The sequence below is a fragment of the Perognathus longimembris genome, chromosome 15, assembly GCF_023159225.1.
Source record: "Perognathus longimembris pacificus isolate PPM17 chromosome 15, ASM2315922v1, whole genome shotgun sequence".
Lineage (NCBI taxonomy): Eukaryota > Metazoa > Chordata > Mammalia > Rodentia > Heteromyidae > Perognathus > Perognathus longimembris.
Genome location: NC_063175.1, coordinates 24,122,737 through 24,144,069, shown reverse-complemented (window position 1 = coordinate 24,144,069; position 21,333 = coordinate 24,122,737). Strand labels below are relative to the sequence as shown.

General features: G+C 35.9%; 1 protein-coding gene across 1 annotated transcript in view; it reads left to right on the top strand.

Moving 5' to 3' along the window:
* Positions 1-15,074, top strand: part of Cdh2 (cadherin 2) — a 223,993-nt gene extending 208,919 nt beyond the window's left edge. The window contains exons 15-16 of the mRNA XM_048363252.1: positions 2,207-2,371; positions 13,661-15,074. Of these exons, the coding sequence (XP_048219209.1) occupies positions 2,207-2,371; positions 13,661-13,867 (372 nt within the window). The 3' untranslated portion in view covers positions 13,868-15,074. The remainder of the gene's footprint in view (positions 1-2,206; positions 2,372-13,660) is intronic.
* Positions 15,075-21,333: the final 6,259 nt, after the last annotated feature.

Sequence of the window (21,333 nt, the reverse complement as noted above, 5' to 3'; positions counted from 1 at the left end):
TCTATTATTATTTTTGATGCATGTGCGTATGCGTGCGTGTACAGGTGCACCCTGAACAGAGGCTCCTTGCAATTGCTTGGGTTTTTCTCTCAAGACTTGCACTCTATCATTTGAGTCACACCTCTGCTTCCAGCTTTTTACTGGTTAATTGGAGTTAAGAGTTGGCTCAGATTTATCTTCCTGAGCTGGCTTTGGTCCTCAGATCTCACTCTCCTGAGTAGCTGATTACAGGTGCGAGCCACTGGTGCCTGGCTATAGAGCTGTGTTTTATATCATATGCATCAAAGACAGATATATGTGGTTTGGGCTCCCATCTTAAATCATCTACTACCTGTGTGACTTTAGAAATTTTACTCACCACTCAGCATAAATTTTAGCATTTAAAGACAAGATAATAAAACAATTTTACATATTTGTTAGAAAGTATTAATAGTGAGAAAATCTTTAGCAAGAATCATGGTAGAAGTAACTTATGTGCATGTAGAAATAGCACAGTAAAATCTTGGTTTAATTAATACATCTCTTAAGAAAAAAAAACTTGGTAGAATGCCTGACATGGCATGGGTGTGCAGGTTAGTGACCTTTCCTTTATCTCCTCTGTTACTTTAACCATTCCTGACATTGCTCTTCTTTCTGACTGTGGATTCAACTATCTAGTCATTCCTCTTTAATTCAGCCTTGTAGCTTGAGCTTGACTTTGTGTCAAAGGTGAAAAGAGCCAGGCTGTGAAGCATAATACATTTGGAATCAGAGTTGGATTTTGTGTCTGTAGACCTGGGACCATGGGCAAGTTTCTTGGGTTACTTGAAACTCGGTGTCTTCTCTTAAGTGGGAATGATCAAATATGGTCTGAGGATTAAATGAGCAGATGTATGTAAAACACCCAAAACACTGCCAGATGTGGTAAATGGTTGAGAATTGAATAAATGAAAACTACTGTGGAGATTCTGAAGAAGGATGTAAGCTGAGTTTAGACAGAGATGCAGCAGGGATAAAGATGTGGACCAGATTATTGGTATATTCTGTAAATGTTAGCATTGAATTAGGGCATTTAGGTTAAGATGGGAATATGACATTTTATAGCACAGGATTCAGAGGTGTTTAAAGTGCAAGTACTTGCTTAAACATAAAATTGAATTCATTTCCAATGCATAATGTGTTTCCTTATACATCCCTGTCCAGCCAGCTGATATATTATCTGAAAATAGTTCATAGGACTCAGTCTATACCCACATAACCCGTATACTTCTTCGTTCCTTCCTTCCTGCAAGTTTGGAGGCTGTCTTTCCATAATATGCCACGTGGCTGCATCGAGGACAGTCTGTACTCTCCCTGGCATAGCACTCTTAGATTAAAGGTCTCCAAACTGTTTCTGTCCAAGGCTACATAGGAAATGATCATTAGGTTTTATGGACCACATGTGGTGCCCTTATAATATCCTGGTTGATATTTTAAGTAACACTCTGAAAATATAAAGGCCATTCTTAAGGGAAAATAGTCCACTGATCATACTGACCTACTAACTATATAATTTGTGGACTCTGGCTCCAGATCATAGAATAGAGAAAGCAGTGAGATTGACTTTGAAATAGCAAAGTACTGATATCTTCACTATTTTTTGTTGTTGTTGTTCTACTCCTGGGGCTTGAACTCAGGGCCTGGCTGCTATCCCTGAGCTTTTGTGCTCAAATCTACCACTTTAGCCACAGCTCTACTTCTGGCTTGTAGGTTGTTAATTAGAGATAAGAATTCCTGCCTAGGCTGGTTTTAAACTGTGGTCCTCAGCCACCTGAGGAGCTAGAATTACAGATAATGAGCTACCAGCGCCCAGATTCAATCAATTGAAAAAATATTCAAGATATTACATTCGTTTTTTTCTTTTTTGCTTCTATGGTACAACTATACATTCTAGTTGGTTTTTTAGTCATTTGGTAGTGAGATCTCGTCATACTGCTCTTTCCCATTGAGAGTTGATGAGGAACGGTTTAAAGCAGATGGAGCACAGACTGCAGACATGAAAAACACAGAAGAAAGAGCTGTGTGAAAGAAATATTTAATCATAACATGAAAAACTCCTAGTGGCAACTTTTCCATTATGTTAAATTCCACTCATTTCTATGCATTCTGAGGATGTGTTTAAACACAAAGGTTGTAATTTTCCTTCTTTATACCGTCTACCATGGATTTTGGATTTTGTCTTTTGCAGGATTATGACTTGAGCCAACTCCAGCAGCCTGATACTGTGGAGCCTGATGCCATCAAGCCTGTAGGAATCCGACGACTCGACGAGAGACCTATTCATGCTGAACCACAGTATCCAGTCCGGTCTGCAGCCCCACACCCCGGGGACATCGGAGACTTCATTAATGAGGTACAGAGAGAGACTCATTTTCTTTATAAGCCTTTTTATTTTAATATTATTATTTTTATGTACCAGTGGGCACTGTCCCTGATCTTTTGTGCTCAAGGGTAGCACTCTACCACTTTAGCCACAGCTTCACTTCTGGCTTAGACTTTTCTGCCCTGTCTGGCTTTGAACTATGATCCTCAGATCTCAGCTTCCTGAGTAGCTAGGATTGTAGACATGAGCCACCAGCACCCGGAAAGGTGTTTTTTTTTTTTATTTTAAAATAATGGTTAGCTCTATGTAGCTCTATGTAGACTGTAGGTTGCTTAAGATATAGCTATGTGATTCATTAAGACATACTTTTCCTATATTTCTTCTTATCTGAAAGCAAATATGGCTACAGTAACAGAACAAATTTAATTATAATAACCAATACAAAAGAGTTAATTTATATTCTGTGTTTCTAAAATGAAAGTCATATATTCTCAGTATTAGTCACACTATATCCAGAAAGAACTTTTTCCTTAGATTGTAAGTAGTAAGCTAACTATTATTATAGGGTATAATAATTCCCTTGAAGTTTTCTGCATTCTACCCTTTGCATTTGACACTTGGTCAGGATTCAGGGCCTATCCAGTGATTCTAATGAAGGAAATCAGTTGGAAAAGCTGTTGAATTAAACATTATGTAAGTAATTTAGATACTTACCTAGTTCAAGAGTATTAAGAGCCTCAGTAAGAGGAAGTTAATTCTCTGTTGAATGTAACAGATATAATTTTCACTGCCAAAATTATCTCATTGCTGACCAAGAATTCTACCACATTTAATAATTAAGTGTTGGAGTAAAAATATGTATGCTGTCTTTAGATCATGACTTACGTTTTACTGCACTTCTCTTCTTTTTTTTTTGGCCAGTCCTGGGCCTTGGACTCAGGGCCTGAGCACTGTCCCTAGCTTCTTCCCGCTCAAGGCTAGCACTCTGCCACTTGAGCCACAGCGCCGCTTCTGGCCGTTTTCTGTATATGTGGTGCTGGGGAATCGAACCTAGGGCCTCGTGTATCCGAGGCAGGCACTTTTGCCACTAGGCTATATCCCCAGCCCCTGCACTTCTCTTCTTGAATTGTTATTGTTAGTACAAGACAGCAGTATACATTTGTATTGACTGAATATATAACAGGTGTTGTGTCCTCTAGATGCTTCTTCAATATCTTGAAGATAAGAATGGTAATCACCTAGTAATCCTAGCTACTTGGGAGACAGAATAGGAGGAATAGGATTCCAGGGAAGCCCAGGCAGAAAAGATTAGACCTTTTCTCAACCAATACCTGATACATGTCTGCTATCCTAAGCAATGTGGGAGGCTAAGATTTTAAAGACTGTGGCTTCAGGCCACCACAAGGGAGAAAAGTCCATGAGACTGTCTCAACAGAAAAAAGCTGGACATGGTCAATGTTGTCATTCTAGCAAGCAAATGGGCAGGGAGCAAGACCCTTTCAAGACCCCTTCTCAAAAATAACAGCAAAAATCAGCCAGGGGCTTGAATCAACATTAGAGAACCTGCTTATTAGCAAGCATGGGACATTGAGGTCAAACTTCAGTACCATTGGGGGGAAAAAATCAATCAGTCTTCGTGCAGTATAAAATGTAATATAGCAGTTACATGTGGCCTAGGAGCAAGCACTGATAAGCTTATTTCCAAATATTCACTAAAATACTCATATATGTAAATAAAAGCTCAAGGTTTTAGAGTATTTAGAGCTTGTAGGAATTTTTGAAACAAAGTTGGAATATTTATATACGTCTGTGATTGTCCATTACTGTCTGTTCCTGAGTGATCTGCTACTTTCTGAACATATGTATTGTCTTTTCTTAAGTATCTAGGAGGAAAAAGATTAACAGTATGCCAGTATCTCCTTTTATCTACCAAAATATGCTCTGACTTTCTCAGTTCTTGTTCATATATGGATCTGCTTGGAGAATTTTCCAGAAAGATATAAAGGACTTAAATCCTTTAGTCTGTGTAGAAGTTCCTGATGATTTTCATCTAATTTTATGCTCATTATTATGAGGAATTGTTCATGGTTTATTCCTGTGATCATCAGCTTTCAAGATGTAGTGAATCTCTTGATCGTAGGTGTAGGATCTAGGTTGTTAAAAGCAAAAACCTTGGCTTCAATATAAATCAGCTAATACTTGTTGGGTACTTGTCTGTAATCTGTGGAATTCAGTTCCGTTCTTTAAGCCCCTCCCCTTTTTCTTAGTGATAAAAATTAAGACCTAAGCAATTTATAAGACTGTTTACAATTTGATTCCTGCCCACTTCCCTTGCTTTCCCCATTCTCTCTCACTATTTCCCCTAGTGAGTGATTTGCCAGTTCAATGAGAGGATCACACTTTGAACAAACAGTAACATCTCGAAAATCTCAAAACCCAACCCTTCTTAACCATCTACAGCACCTCCCTCTCCCCCTTAAGCTTGTAAGGATTCTGTATTAACATCTCTATGAAGTCATTCTTGGAATGTCTAAGAAGGGCTTACACAATATCCAGCTATCTGGCATGTAACTGTCAATATTTCTTCCTCCCAAGGAAGTATGAGAGTTCTCTCTACAACAAAGACTATTTCTTGTTCATGTTTCTGTACAGTAAGCATCTAGTACATTACTGGCTTCTTAGACTTGGTTATTTCTAGGAATTTAAGTACTGTGGCCATTGTGTAGGGCATAAAGCTCTAGGCACCACAGAATTTGCATTTTAATGAGATTCAGCAGAAACCAAATCTGGAACCTCCTATTGTAGTGCTGGTGAGAACATTCAGAAAACAAAAATATGGTTTAAAAAAAGTGTTATTCTACATTTGTGTTTTAGTGTGTCTGTGTGTGCTCATTGATTTTTTTTTTTGCAGTGATTAAATTTTCTCAGTAAATAGAGCAGAGCATCTAGGTAAGATTCAGTTCTAATAACTACCACAGTAGAAAGAGATACAGTAGGAATTTTCATTTGGAAATTATTTTCTCTGAAACAGTGCTTTGGTTTGGCACTTAAAAAGTATCTTGAAATTATAACAAAACATATATTATTACTTACATGAAAGTTTCAATCCAAACAACTGGTTGCAAATTCATTTCCATTATATAATCCGTTCAAAATTTGAGGATCACCTGCATGCATATGTTAAGAATAACTTGTTTTTAAATATTAAGCTGGGTTTAGGACTAGCCACTCAGCAAATCACTAGTGAATATCTCCGGGGCATAATTTAACTCTGCCAGTAGTATGTGAATTGAAAAAAGTAAATTGGACATGCATATCTTCCCTACTTTGCTTCCAGGGCAATCTTTGTATAGATAGTTCTTGACTTATGATACTTCAACTTAGAATTGCTCAAATTTACATTGGTGCAAAAAATGATTACATTCGGAGAAATTGTACTTTCTAATTTTGAATGTGTATGTCTTCCCAAGCTAGGAATAAATACTACAGTGCAATACTGTCTGGCATGCATGAGAGCAAAGGAGAAAAGAACGGAGACCACAGTAGTTTCTTGTTGCTAAGCTACTGTGTTCAATAGGTTTAGGTATATGAAGTACATTTTTGACCTGTAATATTCTCTCCTTACCCTTCATTGATCAAGATGTAACTGCATCCTAAGCTGAGAAGCATCTGTTCAGCCAGTCATAGGAAGCACCTTGTCTGGCTTGTTACTTGCTTTCCAGTCGCAACTCAGCACCTCCCTAAACTGCATCTTGTAGGACCAACAACAGAGGCCAACAGGCCAATGACTATTTGTATGCCACAGTGTCAGTTTGCTGTCTGTTCTTCCTGCAGTTTGTCTTCTTTGCAGTTTGTTCTCCCTGCCTCAAGTTCACTTCTCCTTCATTCTAAAGGAAGCCTTTACCAAGCTAAGAAGGGCCAGGCACAAAAAGTATGGGCTTGGTGGCCTCCAGTGGATCCCATCTTACCTTGAGCTCACTTCCCTTGAGAGCCCTACCCTGAGCTCTTCTATGGTCCCAGGAAGAGATGTTTATCCTTGCAGGGTAGTATGGGGCACCTTGGTATGAGGAATGAATGAATGAAGTGTTGATTTGACAGTTATCCCCCAAATGGCATGAAATTCATGAAATTGAATGTGATTCCAAGATTTAGAAATTCAAAGGAAAGGGGTAGAGGACCATAGACAATGCATACCCAGAAATGCCTCTACAGCTGGAGATGGAAAGAAGCTCTAAGGAAGTTAAAATGTTAACAACCAAAAACAGAGTTCTAGGTCAGTTCTGTTGGTAAGTTCAAGGCACTAAAAAGTTACTGAAAGATACAAAATACTCAGAAGCTCCATGCTGATTCTTTCATCCAAAGTACTGGTAAAGACTTGCTCTGAAATCTTCCTTAGCTTGACAGACAAAAATAAATAGATATCAAGTTTTAAAACAGATGAAGGCACATAGAAAGAACTCAAGCACACTTTGTAAAAACACTGCAAATGCACACAAATTTATTTATCTCCAGGTCTTATTTGATTTAGCAATGTACCAAATGTTCCAAAGGAAGAAGAATATAGTGGTGATTATAATTGGAGTGCTTTTATAGATGTAAGGAATAGGAAAGCTCATGAGAACATTTTCTAGTTTGTTTATTTAAATAACGGATAGATGTTGCCTTGAATCTTAAAAATAACATTTCTAGTCAGGCAGGTAGAGTGAAAACAAGTCATATGTTTTTGAATTGCAATTGCAGGATTTTGCTTTATTTTGAGTTTTCAAACTTGACCTTCAGAGAGTGAGTGAGAAGTTGTAACAAATTCATTAAATCTCAGCCCTACAGTAGACATAGAATGTCTCCAATCACATTAACAATTATGTAAATCCCCTTATCTCAGAGGTATTAAAAGCCAAGTACAGGGCTGGGGATATGGCCTAGTGGCAAGAGTGCCTGCCTCGGATACACGAGGCCCTAGGTTCGATTCCCCAGCACCACATATACGGAAAACGGCCAGAAGCGGCGCTGTGGCTCAAGTGGCAGAGTGCTAGCCTTGAGCGGGAAGAAGCCAGGGACAGTGCTCAGGCCCTGAGTCCAAGGCCCAGGACTGGCGCAAAAAAAAAAAAAAAAAAAAAAAAGCCAAGTACAAGCTGAATGCCCATGGCTCACACCTTTATTCCTAGCTACTTAGTTAGCTGAGATCTGAGGATCAGAGTTCTAAGTCAGCCCAGTCAGCAAAGATTGAGAGACTATTATATTCAGTTAACCGCCAGAAAGCCAGAAGTGGAGCTGTGCCACCAGTATCCTTGAGCTAAAAAGCTCAGAAACAGCATCCAGACCCTGAGTGCAAATCCCAGGACTGGCAAAAAAAAAAAAAAAAGTTCATCCATCTGTTAAAAACCTGACTTGTGATTTTTACTGTTTAAAAATAAGTGATAGGTTCTTTTAGAATAATTTGCTGAAACTACTGAGGTTTAAACCGTCTATATTTCTCCAAATAATTATAATTTTTTTGTAAAATATCACATTCCACTCTTATACAAGTTGGTTGAATTCAAATCTAGCTGTCTTACTTCAAAGCTCTGTTACCTTGCTCAAGGATTTTACCTCTTAAATTTCCAATTTTCTTGTTTTTCTTTTTTCTTATTTATTGTCAAAGTGATGTACAAAGAGTTTACAGTTTCATACATTAGGCCTTGGGTACATTTATTGTACTGTTTGTTACTTCCTCCCTCATTCCCCCTCTCCACTCCCCCTTTTCCTCTCCCCCCATGAGTTGTACAGTTGGTTTACACCAAATGGTTTTGCAAGTATTGCTTTTGTAGTCGTTTGTCTTTTTATCCTTTGTCTCTGGATTTTGATATTCCCTTTCACTTTCCTAGTTCTAACTCTAAATTTCCAATTTTCTTAGTTGTGAGATGGGGATAAATTGCAGTTGCAAAATTTCAGTGAGAACTTAATGAGATCATGTAAGGTAAAATTCTTAATTATAATATCAGTTATACAACAAATTCTCTTAATTATTATGAGTGCCATATTCATGAGTATTACAGGTAAGCTACCTTTTAGATCTAAAATATTTTCTACTGTCCTCAAATTTTAAGTAAAACAGTTGAGATCTCCTTCCAAAAAGGTGCTTTAAGCAAAATGAAATGTCTGATGTCAGACTTGAAAAGGAGCAGTAATGGAATTTAATTCTACATAGTGTTATATAGTGTAATGCATATGTAATGCATATATTTTAAACCTCTACTCTAAGTTCTTCTGAATAGAATAAATTTAAATATGAACTATATGCTGATGGGAGTGTGGGGGGGGTGGTTAAACCTAGGAAAGCAATGCAAAGTTACCTTGTAGATAGCTGTCAGACATCTGTCATTCTTGGAAAGCAGGACATGGGTACAAAACAGCTTACAAAAAGTATGTCACAATTTAGCTCCAGCCAAACATGAAAATAAAACAAGGGTCCAGAGGTCCAGAGAGATAACAAGAATGACTCTCAGTCATGGTTGAGGAAGAAAAATCCATGGAACAGAAGTGATATTTTTAATGAGATTTTGAATGGGTAGATGAATGATTGATGGGTATTAATTAAATGGGGGAAAAAAAACTACTAGGAGGAGCACATTTCCAAAAGAGTAGATCACTTATTTTCTTAAAAGGAAATGAATACCCATTAACAAGGTGAAACCTAAGCATATACCCCTTTCCAGTATAGGAGAAGAGTACATGATTTGGTTGGGAGTTGGGCATAATTGAAACAGCACTGGACCATGTTCTACTGTCACTCAGTGTTCTACTAAAGAGTTTTGATTTTATCCTGTATTTTACTTGAACTTCAGGCAGTTGAAAAACACTGCCTAGTTTCATTTTTTCCTCTCTGCATATTTCTTCTAGTACTTAAATTTTAATCAACTTTAAACTTGTCATGAAAAGTTGAAAACTGTCTTGCCTTGCCCATAGAGAAGCTCAGACCTTATGTAGGAAACAGTGCTCCAAGCTATAGAAAACACTTGGTGCTTTATCTGAGGGAGTGCCATTAAATTGGTGATATAAGCCAAAGTAGTTTGTATGAAAGGAACAGGAAAAGAACTGAAGATAGGAAGGCCAGTTAGTCAGTATCTTTTTTTTTTCTTTTTTTTTTTTTTGCTCTTCTCTACTCAGGATATAATGAGGATCTGAGCCACAGTAATGGCAGTAAGACTACAGAAGACAGAATGTAAGGGGATCAATAGACCTCTTTCTTCTTGTATCCTCATATGTTCCTCACTGAAGGATGTGGGGTTTTATTGGCCCCATAAAAGCATGTATCCACCCATAAAGCAGAGGATCAGAAGTCTATAAATATCACCTCAGCAAGAACATAGCCACAGCTTGTTCAACTCTGCAGAGGAGCCTCCAACTACAGAAAAAAATTATAAATATATCCAGATAAATTTATCTAGAGTTCAAGATCTGCCTCTCCAGGACAGGTGAAACAAGAAGCAGACTTTTATGAATATAGTCAAAACCTAGAGAAAAACACTCAGCTAGTTTGTAAATCTGGCAACAGTACATTTTGCATCATGAGAAAAGGTGTCCATATCTAAGAATACAATAATCCCATAAGGGAAGACCAGAAGGCTCTGTCGGCCCAGATTCATTCTGCATTCCTTCTGATTGTGCTCCTGTTGCTTGTCAGTTTCTTAGGACTTCGACTATGATCTTTTTAGAATTACTAAAATATTGCCAAGAATTTCTATAATGCCACACTCAGAAGCATCTTATTTTAGTTTCCAATAAGAATATAGACTATCCAAGTAAAAGCAGGTAAGATACTTAAGTAACCTGCCTAGAAAGATGATTTGTCTGAGAATTCTTTAAAAAATGCATTGGTTTTGTCTTTTCACAATCACTAAATACTAAGATGATGTGTCATGCTTTAGTGTGGCACAGTGGTCTCTCAGCAGTGGATTTCATGACTGTAATATCTTTAAAGAAAAAAGGAAGGCGGAAAGTAGGAGTGAAGGAAGCCCAGAAAAAAGGGAGGGAGGGAGGGAGGGAGGGAGGGAGGGAGGGAGGGAGGAAGGAAGGAAGGAAGGAAGGAAATATTTTCAAGAATCTCAATACCTGGTATGGAAGTTGATTGCCTCCAGGGTTATATTTATTTTGTGGAATTGAATCAGGTTGCTTAGTGGGTTGACAGAGAGTTCTGGCATTCTTTAACAAATCATTGATGACCAGATCACTTGTAGTGTGTAAACAAAAGCTTATCACTTTCTTAATGCAGACATGCTTGAGCCCTGCCCACAGCCAACACCTTATAGTGCTGACACCATAAGGATTGTACAAGTCTCTGAGTCTATTTTTGCTGAAAAGTGTGACTGTAATCACAATGTGATACCAGTGCTGTTTGCACTTGGTATTTTGAAGCAATTGCTGTGATGACATTCTGATATTTGTTTTCAGAAATTCATTCATCTTATCAGGAATTTCCTTCAATCTTATTGAATCTAAAGGAATTCAGATTCTTCTTGGTCCAGTTATTGGGTGACTCTAATTAGACAGTGCTGAGCTCAAGGAATCATTTCTTAGGTTTGCAGTTTCTGAATTGTGTGAGACAAAGGGAAGGATAGGGGAGACAGTGGAAACAGCATTAACAATGAGAGACCATACCACAAAACTTTGCAATGATAAATACTCATCCAGCATGTCTTTCGTTGAATAAATGTAAACAAAACAAATAAAGGTACATTCTGTGAGCTTTGCTACCTAAGGTTTTAACTTCTACTGACTCCCAAGTATTGTTGGCTTTCAATAGCCAGGATTCATCCCACTCCAGAAGAGGCTCTTGTGGTCTCCTCTAGGAAAAAAAAGAGTAGTGAGTCACTGAGGCCAGTAACCCTGACCACAGAAAGGAGTTAGGAATTCTGATAAATTGTAAGCTTCCATGGTTCTCAGCCTCAGCAGAATTGCCTTATACTTTATTCTAAAAATAAGATAAGGAAAGTCACATCTATAACTATTTCAGTTTTTTATAATGAAGTAGTCTCCCTTAATTGTTTTTAACAGCCTTTCCTGGGGTGTAAATAATATAATCAAACCTGAGAGAAAAAAGTGGTGCTTAATTAAGTGGCCAGGACTTGGGATAGGAGAAGCTTGGAGACAGGAGAACACTTTTCATCTTTGCTTCTAACAATTGCCATTTTACTCCTTAAAATATGACTTCCTCGCATTTATTTACAGTTCCAAAATAGGATATTTCTTTAAACTTCACACACAAGCAGTCAGACTAAAGGAAAAAGCCAAAGGCATAATTTCTGTGAGCATCTGAAATGCTATTTAACCAAGATGAATTCCAGGAAATAGAAACATTAATTGTTGTTTTCAAGATTGTGGCTTGTTTTTGCTGTGGGTTTTTTGTTTGTTTGTCTTTTGGTCTTTTTAGGGGAGGTTACAAGGATAGCAAAGAAAGGGAGGGAGAAAGGATGAACAAATGCAGTCATGGTATTCAGTATACTCTATATAGAAAACAACATGTGACTTATGGGCATGGTGGGTAACTGGGAGAAAGCTAAGGGAGGAGTGACATTGTCCAAAAGAAATATACTCATTATCTGACTTATGAAATGGGAACCTCTCTTGACAACCTTAAAAAAAAATTAGTATTTTTAAAAAAATTTATAATAACTGATATTTCTTAATTTCTACATTTGCCAGACATCGTGTTGAGCCAGACTCCATTTACCTCATTTGGCCTTCATGATAATTTTATTATTGTCACTACCATTGCAGATTTGGAAATTCTGAGCTCCCACAGCTGGTACTGCAGAGGGCTGAGGTATCCACAAAGATCTTCTCTCTTAAAAACTATATTGTTTGGACTCTGACTTTAAAGCTCATGCTTCTGAAAATCTCTCGTCTGAAAATTAAAAGAATAGCTTTTTTAAAAAACAGTACTTTTAACAAAAGATATGTACATTCTTATAAAAACATATGGACTGTAAGAACCAATTTCTCAAAGAGGAAGAGTCAAAAGCACTTGAAAAGGAGTTACACAAAGAGAAGAATTGCTTGAAGGCTAATAGTTCTGTATCTCAAAATTCTAGAATGAAACTGAGAAATTACAATTAAAAACTAATACAATTACAAGTTAGCTGCATATCTCAAAGCATAGATGAGTTAAATATGGATTATAATTCATTTCTTTTTAAAAAAACTTTTTTTAAGAACCAGATATGTATTTTGTTTTAGATTGACACATTTATCCTCCCCTGACAGTTTACTTTACATGCAGGTATTGGATTCTATGTGCTCTACAGAAAACAGACGTTATCCTATTTAAAAAATAATGATATTTATTCACAATTTAACACTTATTTCCATGTTTTGTGTGCATTGAATAACAAATGATTTAATGAGTCCCTTTCCTATATAGCAACTTATTTGCCCTATCTTTATTCTCCCTTTGATCTCCTTCCATAATTAGAGCAGATATAATGTTTCTTCTTCCTCATGCACTCTTCCTGGATGTCTGAATGACATTTAAGCATCCTGGGGATTTTTACTTAGACTTCACAGTTTTGTTACTTGTTTATCATTTGCTTCTGATTACAGTCATACCTGTTAGCTTAGATTGTAAGCTAGTAGAGAATTAAGGATGCTGGCATTCATACTTCAGCCCTTCTCTCTGCCTGACCTGTAGCTTGTGTTGAACCTCTTAATTGTTAAAATCCTCCAATACATGAAATGCACATATTGCCTGATACTGTAGTTGACTGTTTGCCTCAGGTAACCTATTCCAGCACTCAATTATTCTTTTAAAGCTGACCTTATCCAGTGGATTGTAAACAAGGGGTTTATCAGAGATCCTAGCAAGAACAGTAATCATTCTACCTTTAGTGAATTAATGAGAAAAAATTTGTAGTAATTACTACAGTGCAATTAATTTTGTATTTTAATATTTTTAAATCTAGTAACCTTGCTCCTTATATTTTGCTATGTCAAATCCTCTGTATTCTACTTCCAGCAATTGGCTTATCCTTTCTGTCCATCTTTCAAACATCTTCTCTAATTAGACCCCTCCCATCTTATATCTCAGGCACTCTGGGTAGACTCTTTTTATAACCTGTTTGCAGAAGAAAAGATAGTTTCTGTTTAACTTTCATACCATGATCACTCCAGTTTTGAAAATGTTGTGTTCCTGCCAATGGAAATTACAGACAAGTTGTTGAACTCATGAAATCCCATGAAAGGAAAGGACACGTGTGTGTGTGTGTGTGTGTGTGTGTGTGTGTGTGTGTGCAAATTGCAGCCATCTCTTAATTCTTTTTCTTTCTTTGACTCTCCAAATTGTAGGGCCTTAAAGCTGCCGACAATGATCCCACAGCTCCGCCCTATGACTCCCTCTTGGTCTTTGACTATGAAGGCAGTGGCTCCACAGCTGGGTCCCTGAGCTCCCTCAATTCCTCAAGTAGTGGTGGCGAGCAGGACTATGATTACCTGAACGACTGGGGACCTCGCTTCAAGAAGCTCGCGGACATGTATGGTGGAGGTGATGACTGAACTTCAGGGTGAACTTGGTTTTTGGACAAGTACAAACTATTTCTACTGATATTCCCAAAAAGCATTCAGAAGCTAGGCTTTAACTTTGTAGTCTACTAGCACTGTGCTTGCTGGAGGCTTTGGCATAGGCTGCAAACCAATTTGGGCTCAGAGGGAATATCAGTGATCCAATACTGTTTGGAAAAACACTGAGCTCAGTTACACTTGAATTTTACAGTACAGAAGCACTGGGATTTTATGTGCCTTTTTGTACCTTTTTCAGATTGGAATTAGTTTTCTGTTTAAGGCTTTAATGGTACTGATTTCTGAAATGATAAGTAAAAGACAAAATATTTTGTGGCAGGAGCAGAAAGTTAAACCATGATATGCTTCAACACGCTTTTGTTACATTGCATTTGCTTTTTGTTAAAATACAGAATGAAACGAACAAAACAAGAACTCATGGAGTGATTTTAGTATCTTGGGGGGAGGGTAAAACCATGAGATTGGAAAATGTACATTACTTCTAGTTTTAGACTTTAGATTTTTTTCCCACTAAAAATCTTAAAAACTTACGCAACTGGTTGCAAATAAAGGGAGTTTTCATATCACCGATTTGTAGCAAAATTGAATTTTTTCATAAACTAGAATGTTAGACACATTTGGTCTCAATCCATGTACACTTTTTTTTACTGTATCTTTTCCACACCACTGTAAAAATGGTATGTGTACATAATGTTTTCTCAGCATAGTCTATGGAGAAGTGCAGGAGCTTCAGAACATGTATATGTATTATTTGGACTATGGATTCAGGTTTTTTGCATGTTTATATCTTTCGTTATGGATAAAGTATTTACAAAACAAAGTGACATTGGATTCAATTGTTGAGCTGTAGTTAGAATACTCAATTTTTAATTTTTTAATTTTTTTAATTTTTTTTATTTCATTTTTGTTTTGGGGAGGGAGAAAAGTTCTTAGCACAAATGTTTTACATAATTTGTACCAAAAAACAGGAAAAAAAAAAAAAGGAAAGGGAAGAAAAGAAAAAGGGGTGGCCTGACACTGGTAGCACTACTAAGTGTGTGTTTTTAAAAAAAAAAATCAAAATTTAAAAAAATGCTTTTAAACTGGAGAGACTTCTGACAACAGCATTGCCTCTGTATTGTGTACCAGAATATAAATGACACACCTCTGACCCCAGCATTCTGAATAAAATGCTAATTTTGGATCTGGTGACTGGTTTGAACTTCTTTTCTGTTTGAGCTGCTTTGAATGTTGCAAAAATACCAAATGCTGCAGTTTCATTGAGACAACCATAGAAAAGCATACATTTGTTCTTGCAGCACAGTATGTACTATGGCAGCCATGATACTGAGCAGCAAAAACCATCATGTCAGACCATACTTCTGCCATAGAAGGAAATCATCAAGTGACTCAAGAGTAGGAATGATGGGTACAATTCCAGTATCTTGTTTCTGCTCAAAGGTGCTCACTATGTGTGTTGGACCAGGTGCTTTCTTTAGGCACCAGTATGAGGGAGACTTTTGGAAAATATTTGTAGAACTGGACTGGAAGCTTATAGTAACACCTGGAATTCTACTGGAATTCATCAGTTATTCTCTGTGGCCAGAATGAACCACACTTAGGCTTGACTGACTTTTTATTCCTTCCCTCATCATTTATTTTGTTTGATATATGTGATACAGCCTCACAGGAGGAACTACAAAAGAGACAATACTCTACATTTTGTAAAATTTTTATGTATCTTACTATGATTCATGAGTTTATTTTACCAGATCTGAAGGAATGCTCATCTATTTTTCTATTAGCTTCTTAGTCTTTATCTCATCATGTATTCCTACATATTAAGATTTCAAAAAACTCTCACACAAGATACTTCTCCTAAATCCTTTTTCTTTATTTTATTTTGGCTTATCTCAAAAGGTTATTATATGTTAGACAGCATAATTTGCTTTTCTTATGGCTCACTTGGAGGGCGGTACTTTCTTGTTACTTTTCTAATCATTAAATGCCAGAGCTTGCATCTGGGAATTCCCATAATGAAAACTTAACCAAACTTGCTAATTAAAACTGTCTTTTCTAAAATGGATTCCTCAATTCTGCTCCATACTTTTGTACATCTAAATAAATTCAACGATCTTTTCAAATTCAAACATCTAAAGTTTACATTATTGTTTAAAAGAATATGTCTAATGAAAATATAATACATTGTATAAATACAATGTATAAATATAATATATAATACATTGTATAAACATTTTATGTGTATATACAATCTTTAAATGTAAGCATTATTGTTGTTGTTGTTTTTTTACTTTTGTTTTTAGCACAACTATTATTTCCCTTGAAAAAGCATTTTTTTTCAAAGTAGGAAACAAATATAACGCCATACTCTTCTACAGATAGAATTTCCATTCAGCTGGTTTTAATTCTGGTTCTTGTTCCAAAAGGCATTTTTACACATGTATTTCCAAAAAAGGTTTTACTTTGTTTTGTTTTCATGATTAATTGGGGTTATATTTTTCTATAAGTTGTATATTTCACTTCATATATCTTGGAAATTTTCCCATGTTAACACACATACATACACACATACCCCTAACTGGTCCTTTTTAACTGCTATATAGTATTCATTGTATATCTATTGTGAACATGATAGTTTTATTGCGTCCTTTCCTCATTAATGCTTTCTGTGTTTTTTTCACTGTTAAATGTACTCAAGTACATTCTTGTGCTGGTTTCTGCATATGGGAATATTTCTCTAAATTAGATGCTTGGAGATGGAATTGCAGGACTCAAGAAAGTAGAGAGGAGTTAATTAAATATGGTTGCAATTATAAATGTTTTAACATGGCTTCAAAGTGCCTTTTAGCTACATGTCAAGGCTTTCAGAAAAAAGCCAGCAACTTCCTCTTCTGGCAAAGGATTTTATGCAGCTCAAAATAGTAACCACAAAATGTAAGACAATCTAGTAAAGCCTTATTCTTTTTTTTTCTGTGTTTTTGGAAGTTAGCCTTTGAACTGGGTCAAAGTAGTCATTTCAAATACAAAATTACTGAAAAAGAAAAACAAAAACACTGAAAACTATGCTTATGAATACACTCATAACAAATCCTCCCAGACTATTCTTGGTGATTTCCATCTTTTTGGCAGTATGTGCAGTCAAATCTAGAACCTTTGTGTGATAAAAGGTCATTTCCGTGAAAAAAGCACTTGTGCTTTAAATCTTAAAAAGTTTTTATCAGATATCCCTAATTATATGCTATACCAATTAAAACTATCAAAGCTATCTACAAAAAAACTGCTTTGCTATCTACAAAAATGTGCTTTCTCTACAGTCCTGGACATGACATATATTTATATTTGCCATGATGATAGTGATGATAAATGATAAATGATTCCTCCTGTTAATAATTACACTTTCCTGTTACTGAGAAGAGGTAGGGATTTGGTTTTTCTGCACATTTATTAAACATTTTTGTGGCTTTGTCTCTGTTATCATTTCCCTATTGAGTGACTTTTGCCTTTTCCCCACTAATTAGTGAGATCTCTGAAAAGCCAATTTCTTTTCTTGGCTTTTGCTAATCTTGTAAATTCATCTATGATATATTCTCTCATAATAAAAAAAAACATTATGTGGTTTATTCTCACCTCTCCAATGTAAGCTTATGAAGTAATCTACCTAGTTTACATATAGAAATTTAATTCACACAGAAATTTTGTGTCAAGTAGACATTTCATCATGTGACATGCAAACTTTCTTATATCAGTTCAATATACTAACGTCTGCTTTGAGGAGTTTTTTAAAATTATGTTTCATTGATCTTTCATTTAATATCTGTTCAATATCAGATTAATTATACAAGAATATCTGTTCTGCTAGGCTATCCTCTCATGATTTTCTTTTGGTCAGAGTTTTCTATATAGTTTTTCCACATTTTCTCTTGTGCATAGTTTTAGAAACACTGTCAGAGGCTATGCAAAATTATATTTGAAATTTTAATCAGTTGCAAAAAGTGAACAATTTAATTTATTATCATATCCAAGTACTATTTAATATATCACTTTTCACTTCATAGAATTCCACTAAACATCTAATTTTATTGCATTACAGCTTGGTAATTTTCATAGCTGTTATGAGTGGGTTCTACTTTTCATAGCAGTTTATCTAATGATTCTTTTATTACTCTCTTGGAAATTTATCAACTTTGATTCCTCTAGCTTCTGGGTTATTTTACTATTATATTAGTTCTAATAGTTTTTTGATGATTCATTTGGATATTCTTGACAGATAATTATGACTTCAACTAATGCAAGTTTTTTTTCCCCTGCTTCCAAGGCTAATCCATGTTCATCCTTTATGCAGTTGCTAGTTGTGATTATTGTAAGAATTATTTTGTTATTCATAACTATAGTCAGAATGCTTTGTGAATTTTACCATTATACATAGTATTTCCTATAGATAGGGTTTATACCCAGCCTAATTTGAGACATGTTCAATTGTATAAAACGTCTTTCCTTCATCTACATAGGTGACTCTATATTATGTCACTAATATGTTTGCTGAAACTGCATCAAACTTTCCTTGAATAAATTTTAATTATTTTAATATTATTCTTTTAGTAGACTTGATACAGTTGCACTGCAGCTATTTTACTAGGAATTTTAAGTGGTTTCCTCCTTATACTGATTTTTCATTATTCTGCAAATATTATGCTAGCCTAATATAAATATTTTGGGACATTTGTCTTTTAGTGTCCTAGAATATTTTTTATAAGTCATGATCATCTCTTTATAAAAATTTGTTAAAAGGGCTGGGGATATAGCCTAGTGGCAAGAGTGCTTGCCTCGGATACACGAGGCCCTAGGTTCGATTCCCCAGCACCACATATACAGAAAACGGCCAGAAGCGGCGCTGTGGCTCAAGTGGCAGAGTGCTAGCCTTGAGCGGGAAGAAGCCAGGGACAGTGCTCAGACCCTGAGTCCAAGGCCCAGGACTGGCCAAAAAAAAAAAAAAAATGTCTATTGAACTGTCCAAGAGCTTTCTGATTGTTCACTGCATTATCAGATACACATTTGTCATTTACCATTTGGTTATATGTATATGTAGCCCATTAGAGATATATGGTTGAAACACTTATTTGTAACTTTTACTAGTGCAAATATTGATGTATCTTGCTTCATGACTCCCAGTGATTTTAGCTCTGTGTTTTACCTTGCCTGGTATTAGTGCAGATTCACCTGTGGCGTTTTGTTTTGTTTTGTTTTGTTCTCATTTTGTTTTGGCCAAATATATATTTGACTATATCCTAATGAAGCTTAGTCCATCTCTTTACTATTTAAAACTTTCTGTGCTGTTCTGAAATAGGCATGAATGATTTGGATTTTGCAGTTCAGCATCTTTAGTCCCCAGCCTCGAACTTCTAAATGTGACGCTAATGAGCCAGGCATATAAGGGACATTCTCCTCATTGCCTGAAGAAACTTAAAGCCACACTGGCATGTCAGCTTACCTCAGTAGTGTAAAACCTCAGAGGAATCATTAAAAAAAGAAAAAAGAAATTCGAGGCTTTCTAGTTTACCTCATTGAAGCTCTTGTGCGTGTAGAATCTGCCACAGTTTCTCATTGGGCTGAAAAAGTACCACTTTCTTAATTTACAAAAAAGTCACTGCAACACAAACTCAAGAAAATTTGAGAGGCTTAAGAAATATGTGTGCTCATAAACTGTCAGTTTTTTCACTCATAGATTTCTTTTTATCTAAAGCAAATTTTAAACCCTTGATATGTGGATTGGTCTCTTGTCCTTAACAGCAACAAACAAGCCATCAAACACATCTCCTCACCCAGAAAATCATTACTTGAATTGCCCCTTCAGAAAAAGAATTGAAAAGTAGATGTAGTATTGCAAGTCTATAATGCCAAACTCGGGGAGCAGTGGAGGCTGAGTCAGGAAAATACTGTTAAGATCAGCTGGCCTTTATAGCTAGACTGTGTCTCTGAAAAAAGTAAATAAAGTAAAAGAAGGTAAGGGAAGATGGCAGATGAAAAAAGGAATGAAGCAAGAGAGGAAAGAAGCAAATGAAAGGGATAGCATACATTCTCTGTGTTTTCTTGTTGCAACAAATTTAGTCATCTCTCATTGGTCATCAGTGCTTCTCCAAGATAAGTAGTAAAAGGAGCTGCATTAATGGTTGGTGTGAAGAAAAAGAAGTGATGTTTCAGCAGCAATGCAATTTGATTGAGGAAATTATTTACAAATTTTTTAATATATTGTGATAAGTGGTGTTATATGATTCTCTTAATTTCTTTTACACCAAAGGACTGTGAGGATTGTAGCCACAACTTCAAGCTCAAGAATACATTCATTCTTTATGTAGAGTTCATTCCATAGAAACTAAGTCCACATTAAAATTGTAATTTTCATATTTTAAATACCCGCTCTGACAGATGAAGTAACATGAAGAGAGATGCGTTTCTCTTGATTGGAAATATTTGTATCAGCCAGAAACCAGAAACATGGTAGACACTAGTCTGCCATGTGTTGTTGCTCTTAACCAAATATGTATTTAGTATATTGGTTTCAATGTGTTCCGTTTTTGAAAGTTTGAACATTTTAATCTCAAGAGTAACTCTTGAATGCAATGTAAATTTAATTACTAAATGGATATCAGCTTCAATAGTAACTTGCTTTTAGTTTGTTGCTGCAGTTATGAACTTCTTATAAAGATTTAATCAGGTAAGGTGGCATGGTTAAGTCCCAGTACTTATGAGGTAGATGTAGGCTGATTGTGAGTTGAACAGGCCAGCCTGAGCTACAAAGTGAGGTCCTATCTCACAAACACAAAAAGAAAAAGAAGAATCTTGAAGTCTAAGAATGCTGTATTTTATTGTTTAATACATGTTCAATTATTAGTGACACTTAACTTTTTTTCTGTTTTCACTTTGTAGAAATAGTTCTTACCTTATATGGTACAATTTTAGAGTTTGCTACTTTTTCTCATGGGATTTTGATTGTGTATGATTGTGTATGGTCAGATGTATATTGCTTTATAGTCAGTGTCAGAAAAGTATGACTATATTAGATGAGAATATTTACTAAATCTAGCCTCTTTTCATTTTAAATGACTTCTATATTTTGGATCATGTTGAACCCATTTTTTATAATTTCTTAATTCATTAAACTATTTTATGCATTTCTTTTACTTCCATCTTAATCACTTTTTGTTTCTTTGAAACAGAAGCTTAACATTTAGCTCAAGCTGACTGGCTTTATCCTCCTGCTGCAGCCTCTCAGGTAGCTGGGATTATGGATATGCTCCACCATGCCCAGTGATGTCATCTTTATTATTAAAATCATCACAGACAACACAGTAAAGAAAGCGTCTTCCTTTGCCCAATTTTTCATATCAAATGTCCAGCTTCATTCCACTGCACTGAGACCTGTGTGCTCTTTAGAATAAATCAAT